Here is a 21,822-nt window from a genome sequence, read left to right on the forward strand (position 1 = left end):
GCATGATCAAAGTAATTTAGCCATATTTATAACAGATCTCCCACTAATATCCATAAATTTTGAAATAAGAAAGAATACATAACTGTCATTTAAAGTTTCTCACAAGAACGAGACCAAAAGCCCTTTAGATATTGCTCTATTTTACTTTGGTCTTGAGGGTGAGGGGACATTACCTAGGTTATCAACAAAAAATAATTAAAATAAAAACTGTCTTACAAATAAACTTCTACAGAATAAGGACAGAAAAGTAAGTTTTGGTTTAATGCATGCAAAAATGCTCATTTGTACTGATAGCTGGTATATGAGCTAACTTTGAATACTGTTAGGAAAATCAAGTTCATGTTGTTATTTTCACATTTACTTTGTCAGAATACAAAGTGAGAGAGATAAATAACAATTGTATATAACTTCTTCCAAATAACTCTTAGATGCAAGGCAGTAAGTGGGGAACAGAACAGATTTGCCTTTTTTTTTTTTTTCACTTCTTAGTAGGTAAAACAACTCAAACATAAAATGCACACAGCTGTATCTAAAAGAAAAATGCAAACACAACTTAACCATACTTTATTTGACTGCATCTTATTGAGACAGCTTGCACATTTCAAATCCCATTAAATCTCTCTCTCCAAAAGGATATGGGACAATAGAAGAAAATTATGCAGCAATATCCAGTCATCAAACAGCAGTCCAATATTTTGAGATACACGTGATACTTTATAGATACTCAACTCATATCTGACGTCAGTATAATTTATGGTTATGTTTTTACAAACCTGAAAGCCCTGTAACAATATAGCACTCATTTTAGTGATGTCATGGTGCACTGAAAAGTAACTGATGCACTACCAATTTGCTTTTATCTATGCTCCTGGAAAGTGATGAACTTCATGATTTTTAGACACCATAATAAATATACACATCCAGTCTTATACATGTCAGCCAATACCATAACACAGGGCAAGGTAAAGCTAAAACATGTGACAAACAAACTTTACACAGATTTGTCAAGCAAATGGGGAGGGTACTTTGGGGAAGAGGCAGAAAATATTAAAACCAATATTTTAATAGTAACTTTTTTAATTTTGCTGGCTTCAGATTCAAAACTACTATCTGGTTTATGATCTGTGGACTTCTCTAGAGTAGTTTCATCCTCATGTAAGGGAAATTATAATCAGCCCACACATCAAAAATGGTAGTATACCCGTTAGCTTCTTCAATACTAACATATATAGCTTCATGGTAGCATGTATAAAAATGTTCAGCAGTACCAACTGCCAAACCAGTGTCAGTGGATAGTACAGTCAGTCTTAAAGAGGCAGCACCCCATTAAAAGAAAGTTGCACCAATTTTGCTCAGTTTTAGCCAAGTGAACTCACTCTATCAATTTCAAATGGAACTGTTTCACGATTATATAAGAAAGATGAACGTCCAATATAAAAAATTCGTTTGATGATACTTTGAGACTTAATTTTGGTGCTGGGTTATCAGCTAGAGGAAAATTTCAGTGCACTTAAGTAAACAATTTTTGCACAGCCAATTAAAGATACAAGGTAGACAATGATATTCAACATATACCAGCTAAACAATACAACAACCATTTGACTTTTCAGTCACATGGCTAAGTTCATGTTTAAAATACCCAATTAAAACACCCAGTCAATTCAGCAAAATTGGCCAATTCTGGGTGAAAAGGTCAGTAGTGATGGTTTCACTGACAACCTGCCAAAAAATTAATGGCTGAGCTAAAAACCAAGCAAGTATTACTTTAGAACTGTTCTTATTAGTGAGTCAAGCAAATGTATGTTCATCAACAATCATTACCCATTAACCAGCAAGTCAGATGTAAGGTGGTAAGATAAAATTTGACAGTGAAAGTACTAACTATACACTTCGTTCAATTCCCTCAATATCAAGAATAACAGAAGCATCATTATAATTGATATTCCTCTACGTGCTAGAGTCCAAATGAAGTTTGAGCAAAAACATACTCAAAAAGGTCACCCTGAAAGCTGAGTATTGTGTGGTCTTCATATTTTTAATGTAAGTATTCTGCCCATTAAACTTTCAAGAGCAATATAAGATGGAAAGAAAAAGGTTTTCTTTAAAAATAAGGAACTATTAATATAAATGATCCCATCAACAGGAAGATTTTATTTTCACCAAATTTATGAATCTTTATTTTAAAAGTACTTGTTACCATGTTCACTTTCAAGACACTACACTGAGCAAGGAGCAGCTTTCCTTTAAAAAAAAAAAAAAAAGGCAACAAACTTTCCTGAAAGGGGGCTTTTACCAACTGTTAATGGAGGTAGGGTTTTTTAAAAATACAGTAATTACAGCCATAAAATAAAATTCAAACCAAATTCTAGAGCAGAAGAAAAGTATATGCAAATTAATGAAAAAACAATAGATTCCTACAAAACATTTTTCACAGAGAATGAATCTTTTTTTTTAAATGGGTACCTAGGTTTTCCAGTCAAATAAATTATCCATCACAGGTCTCTTAACTCAACTGAAAGCAATCAACTTTAAAATTTATTACACTGCACAGATTGGCTGAAACAAAATATAACTAATGAACATGGTGATGGCTATTAAGAAAACCCATAGAACTCATTCCAAAAAAAAAAATTTCCATGTCTCCCTTTTGTTTTCTGGGAACTAAGCAAAGTTCCCCCAAGAATTTGCACAAATAAATGAAAAGAAAATAAAATCAGTTTAAAACAGATACAGTGCACCTCGAAATTTATTTTCAACACCAAGAACCAAAAGCAAAGCATTTAAAGTGGAAGCAATGTGAATTCAAACCGAGTGGGAAAAAAGTTCCAACTACTTTGTAAAAGCTGTTCCTCACAGCTGAGCAATAATTTTGATTAAATAAAATCATACCAATTTACATTAATTTTTCTATTCTTTTCCAAAAATTCCCTCACTCTCAAAAAAAGTGCATCTAAAACCCAGCAATTCCCGGCTTCATCAACTTTTCTCATCCCTTTTGAGTCATTTCTTAAAGATATTCCAAGTAGATTTAACTTGTAAGATAAGAAGGGACTTCTACAGTAAACCACTCTGTCACTCACCTGGAAAAAGTATCCAAATTATAAAAATCTGAAATAATTTATTATCAAATTTAGAATTTAAATAAAAACAAGTTTGCTTGCAAAGGCCTTAAAGAAAAGGAAAAGACAGCATGCATTCAAAACCTATAGAGATGAAGACAAATATACTTATCTACACAGGCACTGGCAGACGCAATTGGTTATCTTTACTCATTGTAAGACACACCCAACCCTACGTAACAATTTTTTAATTCACTAATCACTGAGGTACCAATATTCAAGAATGGAAAATTTAATATTGAAAAAATAAAACCTAAAATTGAAGCTTTTCCCCCACCCCCTCAGAAAAACTATGGCAGGTTTCATGTGAAATGTTAGTATATTCAGAGATTTTTACAACCTACATTGGCTTTTTTTAAGAAACAAAAATCATGTTCCACATCCTGGTTCTGCGATAAAATTATCACTGTGTAAATAATGTCAGCAGACTTTCCAAATGAACAAACAAATCTTGGCTATCAACTGGCACATCTTGTTGGTACCAAAAGAACTCTTTAAGTTTAAAACAATCTCTTTTAATTCAGAAGAAATGCGCCATGCCAAAGTGCAACAAATATTGTGCGACACTCAAATGAGACACTGACAGATAAGAGCTGCATGGAAATCACTAACTCCACCTGCAAAGCAATTCTGTACAAATTGCATTGCATGCAAAGGTCGATTCTGCATGGTTGGAAAGTTGTTCCTTGATGTCAGTTTCTCAACGCAGCCACAATTTAAGTCGCAGTGCATCAACTCCATTTAAATAGTATCTGAACAGCCTCTTATCTCGAACAAAACCAAGATTTTCATAAAGTTTCAAAGCAGACTTATTCGTTATTTCTGTTTCCAAAACAACCTTCAAAATAAAAAGAGAAAACTAAGTTACAATTTTATATATTTGAAACTAATTTATAATTTCATAATTTGACAAATCACTTATAAACAATATGATCAAATATTTAAGAAAAACAAACTACATTTAATTGTTTTAAAACTGATGGTGAAAAGCATAAACATTAATGATGTATAGGAAGAATCCAGAAAAAGTATGAGAACTGTAAAAGTTAATTATCTCTCAGGGCAAGGGAAGTGGGAAAACTGGGAACATCTTCTTTTCTACTGGTTTTTGTAAAACGTCCATGGACAGAGAAGCCTCGTGGACTACAGCCCATGGGATCACAGAGTCAGACACGACTGAACGACTAACACCTTCACTTTGGAATTTTTAGCAATGAGAAATATGTTTTATACTAAATGATGATGAATTAGTTTCTTGTAAAGAAAAGTAGTGTGACAAAAAGATGAAGAAAAGAAAAAAATCAACAATCAAAGGTTTAAGAAAATAAACCAGTACTTGAAACTATTCAAACTGACCTCCAACTCCTACGTGCTCATTAATATGTCATTCTTTATCCTGGTGACAACTACCGCATTTATCTAGAGTCAAGACCAGAGTCTGCAAACTGTAGCCCTTTTCAGGCCAAATGTGCCTACTGCCTATTTTTGTAAAGTTTTATTGAAACACAGCCATGTCCACTGATCTACACAATGTTTTTGGCTGCTTTCCCAATATAACTGCAGATATGAGCAGTTGCACCAGAGACTTGCGGTCTGCAAAGCCTAAAATATTTACTATCAGGCCCTTTGCAGAGAAAGTTTGCCAAAACTAGATCAAAGATACCAAAACTTTAGTGTACCTGGAATATTTGTTAAAACAGAATGCATATCAACTCGAGTTTCTGAGTAGGTTTGGAGTGGTGCCCAAGGATCTGCATTTTTTTTTAAATTGACAGGTGATATTGATGCTGCTGGTAAGGGGACTACATTCTGAGAACCACTGTCCATACATTATGAATATCAATATAATATTAACAGAGGAATACAAGTATTAACTTCTATCTAGGTCTTCTTAAATATTACTGAACCAATGGCCCTGACAATGAAGAACTGATACTTTTGAATATTATGTGATGTTCTTCTACTTTACTTTTACATTCCTCTACCAAAGTATCCTCTATCCCATCCTCCCTATGTATCTTTTACATACATAGCTCTATTTGCCTTTCTATTGATTCTCAACTTACCTCACAGAGAATCAACATAGTGAGCCAGTTACTGTTGGGATGTCATAACCCTCTGGTGTTTATAGAGTGGAAAAAAGGGCAGAGTATAATTAAACAAAGGCCCAAGCAAAGCCTATGAATCTCTTTCTATCACAAGCTATTTAAAACAAAAAAAAACTGACAAGAATTCAAGCAACAGATACGAGAAAAAACTCAACTTATCATATCCAAAAAACTCATGACCAACTTCTCTACAATTCTGCATATCAGTAACAAGATGTCTATCCATGAATGCCTCAAACCTAAAGCCTAGGAGTCATCTCTGTACCTCATTCCCCTCCACTCCCCTGTATATAATACTCCAAGCACTATTTCAGCTTTATCTCTTAAATCTCTCTCAAATTGATCCTCTTCTTTCTGCTCCCATTGATAACGTTCTAGTCTAAGCTGCCATCAACTATTACCTCCTAGCTTTAAGGTCTCCCATTCTAAGTGATGCTCTTGTTAATCCCCTGCTTAAAACCATTTATTGACTCCTTTTTGTCCTGAAGAAAGGGTACACACTCTAACAGTAATCTAAAGAGACCTGAAAGATCCATCAAGATATGGCCTCCACCTACCCTGCTATTAATAACTGGGCTTCCCAGGTGGTGCTAGTGGTAAAGAATCCTCCTGCCAATGCATGAGACACAAGAGAGGCAGGTTTGATCCCTGGGTCACGAAGATCCTCTATAAGAGGGAATGGCAACCCACTCCAGTATTCTTGTCTGGAGAATTCCAGGGACAGAGGAGTCTGGCAGGCTACAGTCCATGGGGCTGCAAAGAGTCGGACACAACTGAGCACACACACACAAGTGTGCTTTAGGTCCCCATCCCTTCCTCACCATGATCAACACTAAATTTGCAGTTTTTAGAACTCACCATTATTTTTCCCACCCTAGACCTTTCACATAGCAGTTTTCTCTGTCTGGAAGAATGCTCTTCCCATTCTCCTATTCTTGCTTTTGGCTTTAGCATGTCACTTCCATACTGGGTAGAATATCTCTTTCCCTTCAGAGTGCCCCACAGAACTCTGCACTGCTCTTCATTCAACTGCACTCTTGTCTAATGTTTGATGAGCTATGTCATCTTTCCCAGCTGGTGAGCTCAACAAAGACAGGGATCATGGGTACCTGGTTCACAGCCATTTCCTCTGCACCTAACATACTGCCTGACACATGGAAGGCTCTTAAACATTTGTTAATTATATACGTCCTTAGCACTTTTCATTATATTACATATATTACATAAATATGAAACAAACAAAAGTGCTGTCAAGCTTTTAAATGACCAGAGTACTTTAAGAAAAAGTATTATCTTGAGGCAATTACCTATGCAAAAAATACTCATGAAGTCAAATCACATACTAAATCCAAATTCTAAAAAGATCTAAAAACAAAGTAATTCATGGTTCAGGATCAAGGGAAAATGTTCCTAAGAACACCTTAAATAAAAATTATATAGCAAGCAAACTGGTTTAAGGTGAGAATAAGAAATCAACAATTTCTCTCTGCTCTTAAATTAAAAGACTGTAATTTAACAGTGATGTATGCCATCAGTGATGTATGCCATCCTCTGTTTGGAACACTCCCATCTGGACAATGCAATTTACCAATTTTGAACTATTCTCTTGAGTAATTCCTACAGTTCTGTTTCAGGCCAGCACCTAATTACACCTAAAATGTTAAAACAATTAATATGAGAAGCAATAAAGCTCCAACAACTCATAACTTAAAACGGATTTCACAGAAATGAAAAGGAGAGTGACAGTTTAAAAAAAAATACTATTTATTGAAGGCTAAGTCCTACATAAAGCATTTCACATGCATTATGTCGTATTACATGCATCTGACATAATGTGATTTTCTTCAAGAACCCTATGAAATAGATGTATCTCTAACTTATAAGTGAATGAAACTCAAGGTCACCAGTAGAACAAAAATAGACCCCAGACTGAAAATGTGAACTAGAACTTAATAGTATCCACTTTTCTGTAACTCTGATTGTTTTCAAAAGTAAAACAAAGCAGCAAATGGGAGATCTACATAATACAGGGATTCCAAGTTCATATTCATTAATACTTAGTAATCTAAAATACTCAAAACAGCTGAGGCTAACTATGACTACATAAATACACACTTGAGGTATAACTTAAGAGCTGAATTCAGATTTGTTAGCATCCTAACAGATTAATAAAATAAAGCCCAATTTATAGCAAGACATTACACAGAGGACTAACACCTTGATTAAAATGAAAAGATTCTCTCAGCACCCTCACATTCTATGAACAAAGAAATCATGTTTTATTTGACACAACAGAAAATTCCACAAAGAAGTAACTACTTTGTAACACTTAATTAAATTAATTAAATTTAATTAAATTAAATTAAAATACACAATACAAAGTTTTATAAATACACAAAATACAAAATACACAAAAACAGAATTTGGGCTTATATTGGAAATTTTCTATAAAATTATCTAGTCTGCATCATGGGAATACTACATAGGAAGCCAAAGGTTATTTTAATGTTAAAGAAACTTGGCCAAGTTGAATTCTACTCAACAGAAAAAACGGGTTACAGTGAAGTTCTACAGACTCTCTCAGGAACAAACCACCATCAGGATAAGCCAAACCATTACAGTTTAGAAAGCCTTTTTTAAAACTACCTGCTAGGAGTCCTAGAGGCAGGGCTGAATACACAATTTTATTCTCTTCAAAACATCCCTTTAAGATCACATCCCTTTACTATCACACTGCAGAGACAAAGAGACAGATTATGAAAAGTTAAATGACCTTCCTACAATCACACAACTATACTGATAGAAGATGTATCGAGAACCCAGGCTTCCCATATCCAGTTCTTTAACTAGGCCAAACTACTCAACCAAAAATCCTTCTAGTTTAAATAACTCCATTTTACTCTGTTCTTCACCTGGCAGCCTCTGCCTCATAGATAAACTATGTTTCCAGTGAAAAAACTAAAAATGTCAAACATATAATTATTGAACACAAAATACTTAAGTCATCCTGTACATTACCATAAACTGTATGTTATTTTGTTAACGTGTAACAAGTTTACTATTGGTTACTTAAGTAAATTCAGCCACTGTTGGTAGGAATGTAAACTGCTACAGTCATTATAGAAAAGAGTGTGCTGGTTCCTGAAAAAATTAAAAAAAGAACTATCATACAATTCAGCAATCACCCTTCTGGGTATATAACTAAAGGAAGTAAAATCAGGACCTCAAAAAGGTTCCCATGTTCATGATGATCACAATTTCTAAAATAAGAAACAACTTAAACATCCAACAAATGGATAAAGAAAAAGTTGGCTGTATCTTACACACAGACACACAGAATACTTTTTGGCCTTAAAAACAGAAATCCTGCCAGTGGGACAACCATGGATGAACCTGGAGGGCATATGGGCATGTATCTTACACACACACATGGGTGAACCTGGAGGGCATATATCTTATACACACACACACACAGGTGAACCTGGAGAGCATATATCTTACACATACACACACACACACACAGGTGAACCTGGAGAGCATATATCTTATACACACACACACACACACACACACACACACACGGGTGAACCTGGAGGGCATATATCTTATACACACACACACACACACACACACAGGTGAACCTGGAAGGCATATGGGCATATATCTTACACACACACATGGGTGAACCTGGAGAGCATATATCTTACACAGACACACACACACACGGGTGAACCTGGAGGGCATATATCTTACACACACACACACACACAAACACAGGGCATATATCCTATACACACACACACATGGGTGAACCTGGAGGGCATATATCTTATACACACACACACACAGGGCATGTATCTTACACACACACACACACACGGGTGAACCTGGAGGGCATATATCTTACACACACACACACACGGGTGAACCTGGAGAGCATTTATCTTACACACACACACACACACACACACACACACGGGTGAACCTGGAGGGCATATATCTTACACACACACACACACGGGTGAACCTGGAGAGCATTTATCTTACACACACACACACACACACACACACACACGGGTGAACCTGGAGGGCATATATCTTACACACACACACACACGGGTGAACCTGGAGAGCATTTATCTTACACACACACACACACACACACACACACACGGGTGAACCTGGAGGGCATATATCTTACACACACACACACACGGGTGAACCTGGAGAGCATATATCTTATACACACACACACACACACACACACGGGTGAACCTGGAGGACATACATCTTATACACACACACACAAACACACACATGGGTGAACCTGGAGGGCATATATCTTACACACACACACACACGGGTGAACCTGGAGAGCATATATCTTATACACACACATACACACACACACAGGGCATATATCTTACACACACACACACACACGGGTGAACCTGGAGAGCATTTATCTTATACACATACACACACACACACAAAGGGCATATATCTTATACACACACACACATGGGTGAACCTGGAGGGCATATATCTTATATACACACACACACACACACACACACACGGGTGAACCTGGAGGGCATATATCTTACACACACACACACACGGGTGAACCTGGAGAGCATTTATCTTACACACACACACACACACACACACACACACGGGTGAACCTGGAGGGCATATATCTTACACACACACACACACGGGTGAACCTGGAGAGCATTTATCTTACACACACACACACACACACACACACACACGGGTGAACCTGGAGGGCATATATCTTACACACACACACACACACGGGTGAACCTGGAGAGCATTTATCTTATACACACACACACACGGGTGAACCTGGAGAGCATATATCTTACACACACACACACACACACACACACACACAGGTGAACCTGGAAGGCATATGGGCATATATCTATCTTATATACACACACACACACACACACACACACAGGTGAACCTGGAAGGCATATGGGCATATATCTTACACACACACACGGGTGAACCTGGAAGACATATATCTTACACAGACACACACACACGGGTGAACCTGGAGGGCATACAGGCATTATCTTACACACACACACACACACATACACACACACGGGTGAACCTGGAGAGCATTTATCTTATACACACACACAGGTGAACCTGGAGGGCATATATCTTACACACACACACAGAATACTTTTTGGCCTTAAAATCAGAAACCCTGCCAGTGGGACAACCATGGGCGAACCTGGAGGCCACTGCCCTAAGTGAATCGTCAAAATAGAAAGGCGAATACTTCGTGAGCTTGCTTATGTGTATAAACTAAAATAGTCAAACTTAATAGAAGAGAGTGTAGGACAGTAGCTGCCAGGGGCTGGGGAAAGGAGGAAATAAGATGTTGGTCAACTAAAAATGTTTTAAAGGTCATACTGCACTCTTAAACTCCATTAAGAAATTTTGATTCCAATATATTTTCATCATTTATGAGTTAGTTCTGAGTATTAATATGATGGTAACCATACATTAATCTAAAAAAAACTGTTTTAAGTACATAAAAGTAAATGGCCACATGTGGGTTCATTATTTTAGGTACATAAAAAAATTCGTATATATTATTTGTATGTATTCTTATTATTTCCCCTAATGTAAAACCAAACCAAAGAAGCTTGTCCTGCTGCTGCTGCTGCTAAGTCGCTTCTGTTGTGTCCGACTCTGTGCGACCCCACAGACGGCAGCCAACCAGGCTCCCCGTCCCTGGGATTCCCCAGGCAAGAACACTGGAGTGGGTTGCCATTTCCTTCTCCAATGCGTGAAAGTGAAAAGTGAAAGTGAAGTCGCTCAGTCGTGTCCGACTCTGAGCGACCCCATGGACTGCAGCCTACCAGGCTCCTCCGTCCATGGGATTTTCCAGGCAAGAGTACTGGAGTGGGGTGCCACTGCCTTCTCCGGAAGCTTGTCCTAGTAGCCACTAAACATTTGGCAGCCAGAGCACATAAGGAAGTAACCAAATTCAGGCCAGATCAGCAACACAGATAATGCATTTCTTACTCATGAAGGAATGCATCTGTTTCTTTTTGGGTTTTTTTTTGATGCTATTAACTTTTTAGTCAGCACCAAATATACAGAAAATGAAAAAAGTCTTTCCCTAGACTGTTTAAACATGTCTAATTCTGATATAAACAGTTAGGAAAGTCACAGAATGGCAAAATGGACAGATCTATCAGACCAGAAGGGTAATATTGTAATTTGGGCAAAAGCATGATTTACATCTTGACTGTGAAATGTACAGATCTATATTTCAACTAACCTCAGTTTAATTTACTCTGAATTTACCTTAAAATGACAAGTGGCAACCAAAAGCAACATGACTCAAGGTCATAAATTCTGCAAACAGAAGGAACGTAAAAATTGACTGGATGTGCACAATAAAGCTTCATAGAGATTTCCAAATTTCGAAATGTATTTATCTTAATGTTTTTCTCATAGATTAAAAAAATCTCTCTCTCTGTAAGAATAAAAAAATAGCAGCACAACCTATGTAGTAGAAAATGTAATTTAAAAGCCTTCCCAAACGTCTTTCTGGTAATTTGTCAAAGTTTCTTAACCTTAAGTTTCTTAACTTTAAGAGAAATGAAGGCTGGCCTAAACTAATGAAAGTAAAATCACAAGTTGGTTATTTTATAGTCATCATATTCTTGGAAAATTATAGTTTCAAAGTTTTCCTCAGAACAATGAATTATATACAAGACTATTTTGATATAAAATTGCTTTTATCAAAAGGTATTTTAATAACTTGTTAACCCTGCAGATATATTTTTATGTGCAAAAAAATAAGAAAAAGCTAGAAAGCTTAGACAGAAAGAGAAGTTAAAAACTAATTAAACAAATCAAAATTCAAAAGTTCTCCCCTCCCCCAAAAGAGATATAGTTAAGATGGTGAAGCACAGGACTAATCATTCAACCAATATTTATGAACCACATACTCTATCACAAATGCTGTATACTAAGCATTAAAAATACAGCAGTAAATAGGAAATGGTATCTCTGCTCTCAGTGTCTAAGGCAGACTCTGAACAAGTAAATGTAAGCACAGTAAGTATTACAGAAATGGAGGTCAAAAAAACCATGGAAGGTGCAACTGATTCTGTCCAAATGGATCAAGGAAAACTTAAAAGAAGTTGTTGATATTTGAGTTGGGTCTTAAAAGACTGAGAAGTTTTTTACTAAGCAGAGGAAGACCAAGAAACTACTGGGTCTAGCAAATACAAAGTAGTTACACTGGAGTGGAGGGGAGAAAACCAAACCAAACAGGAAGGAATGGTGATACAAGGAAGTAGAGCCAACACACACACTGCCATCAAAAATTAGAAAGAAAAAGGGGATACAAGAGTTTGCTGCTTATGTGGTTTAAAACTCAATGAAAGGGAAAGGGAAAGCCTAATAAAGAGTAAACAAGAGTTCTGTCCCTTTCTACAGCAAATTCTTTATCTGGACAATATGGGACACAGATAACCAATCTTTTTAAGCCATAGAAGAGTACCCTAAACCAGAAGCAGAGCTACTTAAAATGCAAAAATCATTCCCATTTCATTCTAAGACTGAGTAAAACCCATTGCTTCAAGAGTAAGAAAAACAAATCAGAGTTAGAACCCTAGGCCCACAGTGAATAGTCCTACCATAAAATGTACCACTGATTCAGGACCTAACCTTGAAACTACAACAATATAACCAAAATCTCATCATTCCTCAGAACTTTCAAAGAAAAACTAATACTATTTAAACATCTGATCAGTTAAGATAAAGCATACTACCTATCTCACAGGTAGAACTAGGATAAATCAGAAACAGCTATCCATTAGGAACATAATACTCCTTCTTATAACATCTCTGTTCACTGGGAACCACAGTACTCAGTAAAGGCACAAAACATGGTCTTTTCATCCAAAGATTTATCCAAACTGTTGAACAGCTTTTGTGAAGCCCAACTTCTCTTCTTGATGAACCATCTAAGCCAATATAGCTATGGTCCATATTAGACCTACGTTCATGAAAAATTTATACTCAATTTTATACTCATATTTTAGTTACCAGTAATGTAAATAATCGGGGTTACGGCACCTATTACTTTTTGAGATTAAAAGCTGTGAATATGAGATCCTTCATCATGTGTGAATTTTCTTATTTGGGGTAAAATAATTAAATATCCGTAAATCCCAGGATGACTTCCCTGTGCTGTCCAATGTCTGTAGGCCTTCTCATACAACCACCATCTAATGGGATCCGTCAGGCTACAAACTACAAAAGTGGACAAGCAGTGTGAGAATAGTAACTCTGCAGTCCATCTGTACTGACATGGAATCCTGTTCATGAGATACTGTTTAGTGGAAAAAGTAGTTATTAGAGAGTAATAATTTGTGATTTCATTTGTATAAAAAAAAGTGTGAATATTTGCATTCAAGTGTGCTTAGAAAACGGGAGGATGCAAATTGCAAGATGAATAGTAGCTGTAAGTAGAAAGAACGATGAAGAGTTGAAAAGTGTGGAGATGGGGGGGAAAAGGGGACTTTGCATCCCAAGTACACACACATATATAAAGGTTAATGATTTGTGTATAAATTCTGTATCAAAAAAAACCCACTTAAAAATAAAGTAACCAAAGTAAGTTACCTAACAGCATCAGTCTGAGAAAAAAAATTACCTAACTTCAAGTACTTTGAGAATTCTCTAAGGAACATTTGCCCTCCAATAAGAAAGATAAGTGTTAGAAGTACTACTCACAAAATTACTAGCACAATACAACTCTGGTACTTCTTAGTCACCACTATTATATTAAAGATACCCATACTTTCCTAGTTTATACTTATTTCCTTCCACATTATGTAATAGTAAATCTTAATATTCCCAACCACTGCCATTATGTATTGAGAACCTACCATATGTAAAGCACAGTGCTGCAGCATACAAAGAAACTACCTGCCATAAGGCTTTACAAACAAGCTGAAGAGAAAAGATGCTTTTATGTTAATATACAGGTAGTTCTGCATTTAAAAAGTGGTTGTCTTCCCCCCTCCAGCCTTATTATTTAATGCTGAGAGTTTTTTCAAATGTGAAATGTTTTTCATATTGGCTGATAGCTGACCCACAGAGGGGAAAAACTATTATTTAGAGAGAAACCAAGGCCAGTATGCAACTGCATTACAATAAGGTTTATAATAAGAACTACCTTAAATGATTTGACTGATAACAAATCGGAGTTCTGAATACCAATTATTTATTGAAAATATCTAAAATGTTACCTTTATATTTTGACACAACAAATTTTAGCTATTATCATCTTAAAATTTGTACTAGATCAAAGTTCATGTGTTTTTAAATGGAATATAATTTTTAGCACAAGTTATATTTATATAATAATAGTCTGCAATGAAATTACAGTATAATTTACTTGGGATACTTATATAAATACCCAGTAGAATATAGCCCAGGACAAAAGGTCTTAAACATTTAGCAAGACTTACCTCATCACAGTCTCCTTCAACCATAGCATATATAGCTTTCTTAACCAAGTTAGTACCTAGAATACAGAGCTGAGTATTAATGAAGTAAAAATGTAATTAGTTTCTTACAGATACCTAAATTATAATATTTGTAATTTACATTATAAATTATATTTATAATTCTGAGAGGCCCAACAGAACCTATGCATAGCAGTAAGTTTCCTTTTGAAAGACCTATCTCCTGATACATATCTTTTTCTCAGAGGTAAGTGCTATTTTATTCCAAGAAAAAGGCAAGATATGGCCAGAACCACCCAGGAACTCCTTCAGCTGGGAAGAACTCACTGTGTGACCTCTAAGCCAATCTTGCCAAGACCATATAAGAACTGCTATGACCCAAAGTGGGCCCAAGATACTGGGTTAGTTCCTACAAACCTTGTAGTTTGGGTACTATAGTATGCCTGGGCACACCAGATGGTTTTAGTGCTGTGTCTGTATTCTAGTTTAGAGTAGATATACTTAGTACATTAAAAGGAAAACAAATGCCAGATCTAATTTTAAGAGAAGAAATCCAAATTTTATAGGAACTCCCTTAAATTTTCACATCATGTACACAAGCAAGCACCCACTACATGGGCCATACAAAACATGTTCGAGGGCCAAGATGCAATCCTCAAGGCACTAGTTTCTGACCTCTGAAGTAGCCAGACAATTTGCTATCATTTGCCATGAATCCTTATCAGCTCTTATTAATAGATCTAAGACACGAACTTGACTTATACATAAGCCCAATTCATTAAAAATCTTAGTGGCAAACTGTAACACTGTAAGAAAAGATGGTTAAACCTACTGTATTAAGTAAATCCATTCATAATGACATCTCATGTCTCAGATTGTGCAAACTAGTCTTAAATTGAACACAGCCACTCATAAGAGGCTTAAAAAAAACTGTAAGTGACAAAGCTGCTAGTAATTACATACTAGTGGCTCGGTGGTAAAGAATCTGCCTGCAATGCAGGAGATCTGGGTTCGATCCCTGGGTGGAGAAGATCTCGTGGAGAAGGGAATGGCAACCCACTCCAGTATTCTTGCCTGGAGAATGTCATGGACAGAGGAGCCTGGCAGGCTACAGTCCAAGGGGTTGCAAAGAGTTGAAATTACTGAAGCAACTTAGCACGCACGCACAGGGCATCAAATCTTGTGTCATGAACACTTACTTAGCTTCAGAACATTTCAGAATTTGCCATGTTAAGATAAGTGCTTATCTACTTGCTCCTCCATTTTTGAATAAAGTCAGTAGGTTCAAGACTCTAGGACAGTGGTTCTTAAGTGGCTGACAACATAGTCACTTGCGGAAATTTCAGCCCTACTTCTAATAGGACAAACAAGATTCTTAAGGGGAGGGGCCTAAGCATTTGTTTGTAAACCACCCAGATGATTCTAATGACATTATAAACCATGAGTATAAGATTAACTGAAAATACCAGGAAAGGTAGCCCAGGAAGTTTGGGAATAGTAGTAACAAACAATTCTGCTTTCTTCTGGACCTCCCTGAATTGCTAATACAATGTTTGGTGACTAGTATGAAATAATGGTAATTTCTCCATGTTGCCTTGATTGAAGACCGTTGAACCCATAACCCAAGTACAGACAGCTGCTTGAGCACTGTGATCAAGCACCCTAATAATGCTGTAGAATTATTCTACAGTTCTAAAAACTGTAGAACTCAATACAGTACAGTTTGAATGTGATCAAAAAAATGTTTGGAGGTGAAAACTGATCACCTAGTAATTGTTAGAAAGATAATCTCTCAAATAATTAAACAGTAATAAAGGAAACAATTCATTTTAAAAACATTTTGAAAATATTTTGAAACAAAAGCAATCAATAATCTTCTCTCAGCTTCATGCTTGTTTCTACATACTATTTACATTTAAGTCTTCTGCTTCTTAAAAAAATGAAAATAATTTAGGCATTCTTTTTTTGACATAATATTTTTCTTACCAATGCCATTTCTCCTGTATTTGGAATCCACGGCTAACATGGCTATATAACCTCTGCGGAACATCTTTTTGTGCATATCCAACTTGCAAACGATGGCACCTACACACTCCTCCCCTACCATGGCCTTAAAAATAAACAAACAGTTACAAAGAATACATTGCCATTGCCATTAAGTACTGCACAATTACCCAGGGAAAGAGCAACCAACCACTGGTCAGTGTTTTTGGAGGAGGAAGAAATAATGAGAATTTTAGCGAGAGCAATCACAGAAATTTCAGAAATCTAAATCCCAGAACTCCTTCATATATTCTAGTTTTAAAATATTTCAACATTCTTTACAACATGAATTTCTTATGCTCATTATTAAAGCCTATCATTATATAGGGGGAAAATAAATTTCCACATAGTAAACATTCAAGTACTTTATAAGAGGTGCTTATAATCAATTGCAATAAAGACCTATATGTTTAAGATTTGGGAAAGGGGAAACGTGAAAATAATTTTTTAAGACAAAGTCTTTTCATTAGATATTATAATGTGAAACTTATCAACAGAGTACAACAAATTTATATTCAATCATGATGAAGTTTTAGCAAAGACAGATAGAAGACATTTATACCTGAATAGCAGAGTTAGATTTTGATCAGGAAAATAAAAAAACTAAAAGATTTTCAGAAAAAGGATTGTTTTTAAGGTATTCCCTAGATCCTACTCAAGCAGTTTTGTTACTGAGGGACTATAAAAACTAGATATATAATGGTCTCATTTTTAGGACTCTCCTGACAGTGTGAGTCATTACCGTAAAGCTCATAGAATATCTGAAACTCAAAGTTTCATATTAAAGTAAAAGCCTAATTTTTACAGAGCTTCCTATTTCAATAAAAATGTACAGTCTTCCAGACAGAGACTATATATTAAATAAAAGCTAATCAGCCTCCATTTTCATTAAAATTTCCAGTATCACCAGTGAAAGCATGCTTTTCCAGCATTCCATCCCTGACAAGAAGTTCCAGTTAAATACTGTATTCTGGTAAATATAAAAGGGCAACAGCTCCAATTGTTTAATGTATCAGATAGAAATACCTTGCTAATATAAAGAGCCCTCATTTTAACAAAAAATGAAAGTTTCAAATCATCTCTAAATAAAATTCATTTTTCAGAAATGATTGTAACAACAAAAACCAGGAATGGGTTAAAAAAAAAATCAATAAGCAAAGCCCAACATATACTTAATACCTCTTTTATCTTGAATTTGTTATGACTTGTTCTTAGTTCATCATTCTATAAATTGATTAAAAAGCCTTTTTTTCCAACTGCGGAGAAATCTTTAGGCAAGATAATTCTAATCCATTTCACGCAAGCCTAAACTAGGTCAGAAAAATCCTTTTGAAGAGACATCAATTTTATTTATTTAACTGAAGTACAGTTGATTTAACTGCAGCTGATTTACTTTGAAAGGATATTAAATTCAACGATTCACATTAATTCATTTCTGTTTTATCAACACAATCCAAAATTACTTGGGGCCAGTAAACCTCTAAAATTGTTATTGCTATTTTTATTCATGATAAATCAACTTGGTTCTTTCAAAATTCTTTTGGAAACAAAAATTTTTTTCTGTACGAAGTACTGAAATATATACAAAAGTTGCCTGTTTGAACAGCATTTTCTGACTTGGACATAACTTACTTCAAATATATGTGTGTGTGGTGTCTGTCTGTATATGTCAGAGATGAGATGGTACATTAAAGAAAATTTGGCCTGACCTCATAAGCTAGGGGAAATGGAAATCTAGACAAATCTATGATACAAAATTGTAGGACACTTAAATTTCACAGTTAATAAACCATTCAAAAGAGGAAAAATTAAAACCACTAGCACACAACTAGACAATACTTTCAAACTGGACAGCCATTTCAAACAAATCTTTGTCCTCTGACCAAGAAAGTAATTAGCAAAGTATCATATGAGTTCTCTCTTGGGCTAGGTTGATTTCTTACGAATCAAGAATCTGAAGGAAAAAAATCAAACTGTAAACATCATTTAAAAATAAAAGTCCAATATATGATACACAGTTATTAGTAAGATGTTGGTACTGAGGAAGGTTAATGCTGTATTTTCTCCTGTCAAACTGTTGATGAATATACACACAAAAATCACTAAACTGCATGTCAATTTTTTCCAGATAAAAGCTTCTGTATCTACATTTGGAACTCTTGCTATTAAAATGTGTTCATGTTTTTCAAGGATGGGAACTGAAAAATTTCAGGCAAGATTAAAATTTAACTCTAAAAGGTCAAATGCTTATCAATCTATGGAACTTGAAAAACATAAGTTGTGTGAAATAGATTACCAAATTCCAGAATACCACAAACAGCAAAACAGAAAAAGCTGGAAATTTAAATTTAGAACAAATAACAGAAGTACTATAGAATATCACTGGTAAGAAGTTCAAAAAGGCAACAACAACTGAAAATACTATGAACTCAAAAGAGACAGAGGTAAATTAGCTAAGAACAGAGTAAATGATAGTGTCCCTATTTGTACAGAACCATACTTTCACATGTTACAATTATTAGGAAGAATCGTTAAAAACCATTTTTGTTAGTCAAATATGGTCAAGGATTGGTGATTTTCTAAGGAACAACCTTATATACTCCATTTGATCCACTGCAGGTTACTTAAGGAAACCAGGAACATTCTGGAGACTTCTAGTCTCTTGAGATTGATGTTCTCAAGGACAACTATTCCTTGGCGAAGCATAACTTGGGACACAGGTTCTTGGCTGAATTAGTCAAGAGTATGTCATTTTTCAAGTTCTTAGTTGTTTCCATAATAAGAGGCCAGGAGACCTGGGTTCTAGCTTTATATCTCTGGACACAAAATATCTGGAGACTTGAACATTTCAAGTCTCTCTGGTCTTTCATTTTTTTTCATTAAAAAAAAAAAAAAAGAGGTTGAACTAGATTATATCTGGGATCCTTTATAATTTTAAAATGGTATGACTTGAAATAAACATACATTTATATTTGTTTTAAATTAGTTCTCATGAGAAATTCAAAAATTTTTAATTCCAATATAAATGCCCCAGTTCCAAATGGTCTGTTTAACCACTGTTTTATGTTCAATACTCCAGTTTCATACTTGTATTAGTAAATCTTATAGGTCAACTACTGTGTATATCACTATTTCTAGATATTCAGAATTTAATGTTAAACAAATTAGCTATTAAGGGCTAAAGTTCAATTAGCTGGTGAACTGGGAGGAGTGTATGTATAATCAAAGTAAAGTTTACTAATATCCAGTTTATCAGAGTCTAAAATGGCAGACAAGTTGAGGTAATACCAGAACTTAAAAGTTGACTATCATACATACACAACTATCTTCTGGAATTAACAAAAATACACACACACACCATTTCAATATAAAGTGTAACTAAACTGTATGCTTTTGTGAGTTAACTTACAATCAATCTACAATCCTTAGCATTTATACTGGGATTTGATAATCACATTTATAATAATGTTATGAAAACCACTTTCCCATATTCATTGACACAGACATGTCTAAGAACTTCTACTTTGATGCAACAGTCAGAATCCTGTACGAGTAGCTTTGTAGAATATAAAATATTTCCCAGCTTAAACAAACATACTAAACTGAAGTTTAGTGAAGTGAATGCAGAAAACAGCACAACTACCATTACAACAATACAGAGGTTACATTTTGAGATTACCACCAAGCTATGGAATCAGAAAGACAGATTTCTAAAGTATGGTCAGAGCATTTTACAAGGAAGTAACAAGTGAAAGTAAGTCAATTCTAAACAATAAATAATGGTAGTGGCTTTTCCCTTCACATATCATAAAACACTCCTTAAAAGCATGTTGCCTTTCTTCAATAAAATTCAATGGAAACAACATGCTGTGAGCACATGATACAAAGCACATACCTGTAGTCAATATTTAGGTGAAAGGTTTCGTACAGACTGAAATTGGTCAATATTATTGGGAAACTATGGGTACTACCAGTACTATGTAAGTTAAAATATATATATATATATATTCAGCTTGTTTGGTAAGCTAAGTCTTTCTTATTCAGATATAAGTAAAAAATTTCTGTCAATTATATTTCACACAAGCCAGCATTAGTACTAGCATGTTGACATACCTGTGACCAACTTCTTAAAAAAAATTATAGATTAGTAACAATTTCACACTTAGTTTCCTACACTCCCAAAAAAGGTATTTTGCTCAAGTTTCAGGAGTCTTTCAAGCACCAGAAGTGTTAGTATCGCCTTCTGCAACTGTGCACCAGAAAACAGGCTGGCTACAACTGCTAATTGTCCTGTTGAAGTAAAAGGAAACAATCTCCATAATTACGGAATATGCTTGTAAGATTTAATTCTCCAATGTGGCCACAGCAAGTTTACCGACAATCATGTTCACCAAAACATGTTTATGCATACACTCTTCCCTGATTATGGGTGTAATTGAGACATTAATAAGGCCCGTATCTGAACAGAACCATGCGCAAATTAAATGATTGCAAAGTGCTTTGAGGATGAGGGAGGATAATTAAAGACGGTTAAACATGATGATAAGCTAGTGTAAACAGGATACGAGACCCCCAACATGCATCATACTAGCTTACTGCATTTACATCAGTGTCAAGTTGACCCGGATCACGAAGTCTTACCTTTCATACTGTTTCATTAAATACCTAGGAGTGTGTACATGCACTTTACATCATGTATCATACTACGAAATGCAGAATACATACATTGACATTCCAGCCCTCACACTCCCTGCCCCGCACGGCCTGGATCTCTGCCGGGTTCACCCGTTTTTCATTCCATCCACTTACCAAGAAGCACAGCTGTGGCCAGTTGTGGATAAAATATCTATAGGTATATATGGAGTAGGGTTCAGACAGATCTTTGGTGATCAGTCTCATGATATCGGGCATTTGTAGCTCGGATTCATATCGGACATAACGTATCGTCCGATCCTCCCCCGGCTCAACCTCCCGGCCTGAGGGGCTCCTTAAACTGCAGCCTGCGGTCAGGGA

General features: G+C 35.6%; 1 protein-coding gene across 1 annotated transcript; it reads right to left on the reverse strand.

Annotated features, from left to right (window-relative positions):
* Positions 1-465: 465 nt before the first annotated feature.
* On the reverse strand, positions 466-21,816 carry NAA30 (N(alpha)-acetyltransferase 30, NatC catalytic subunit; the record flags this gene model as incomplete). The annotated part of the gene is made up of 4 exons (XM_010847688.1): positions 466-3,957; positions 14,770-14,825; positions 16,753-16,876; positions 21,619-21,816. Coding segments are annotated over 4 exons (516 nt in total), but the record flags the coding sequence as incomplete, so codon positions are not given.
* Between the last annotated feature and the right edge of the window lie 6 nt (positions 21,817-21,822).

The sequence above is a fragment of the Bison bison genome, unplaced genomic scaffold (genome assembly GCF_000754665.1).
Source record: "Bison bison bison isolate TAMUID 2011002044 unplaced genomic scaffold, Bison_UMD1.0 scf7180017864254, whole genome shotgun sequence".
Classification (NCBI taxonomy): Eukaryota; Metazoa; Chordata; class Mammalia; order Artiodactyla; family Bovidae; genus Bison; species Bison bison.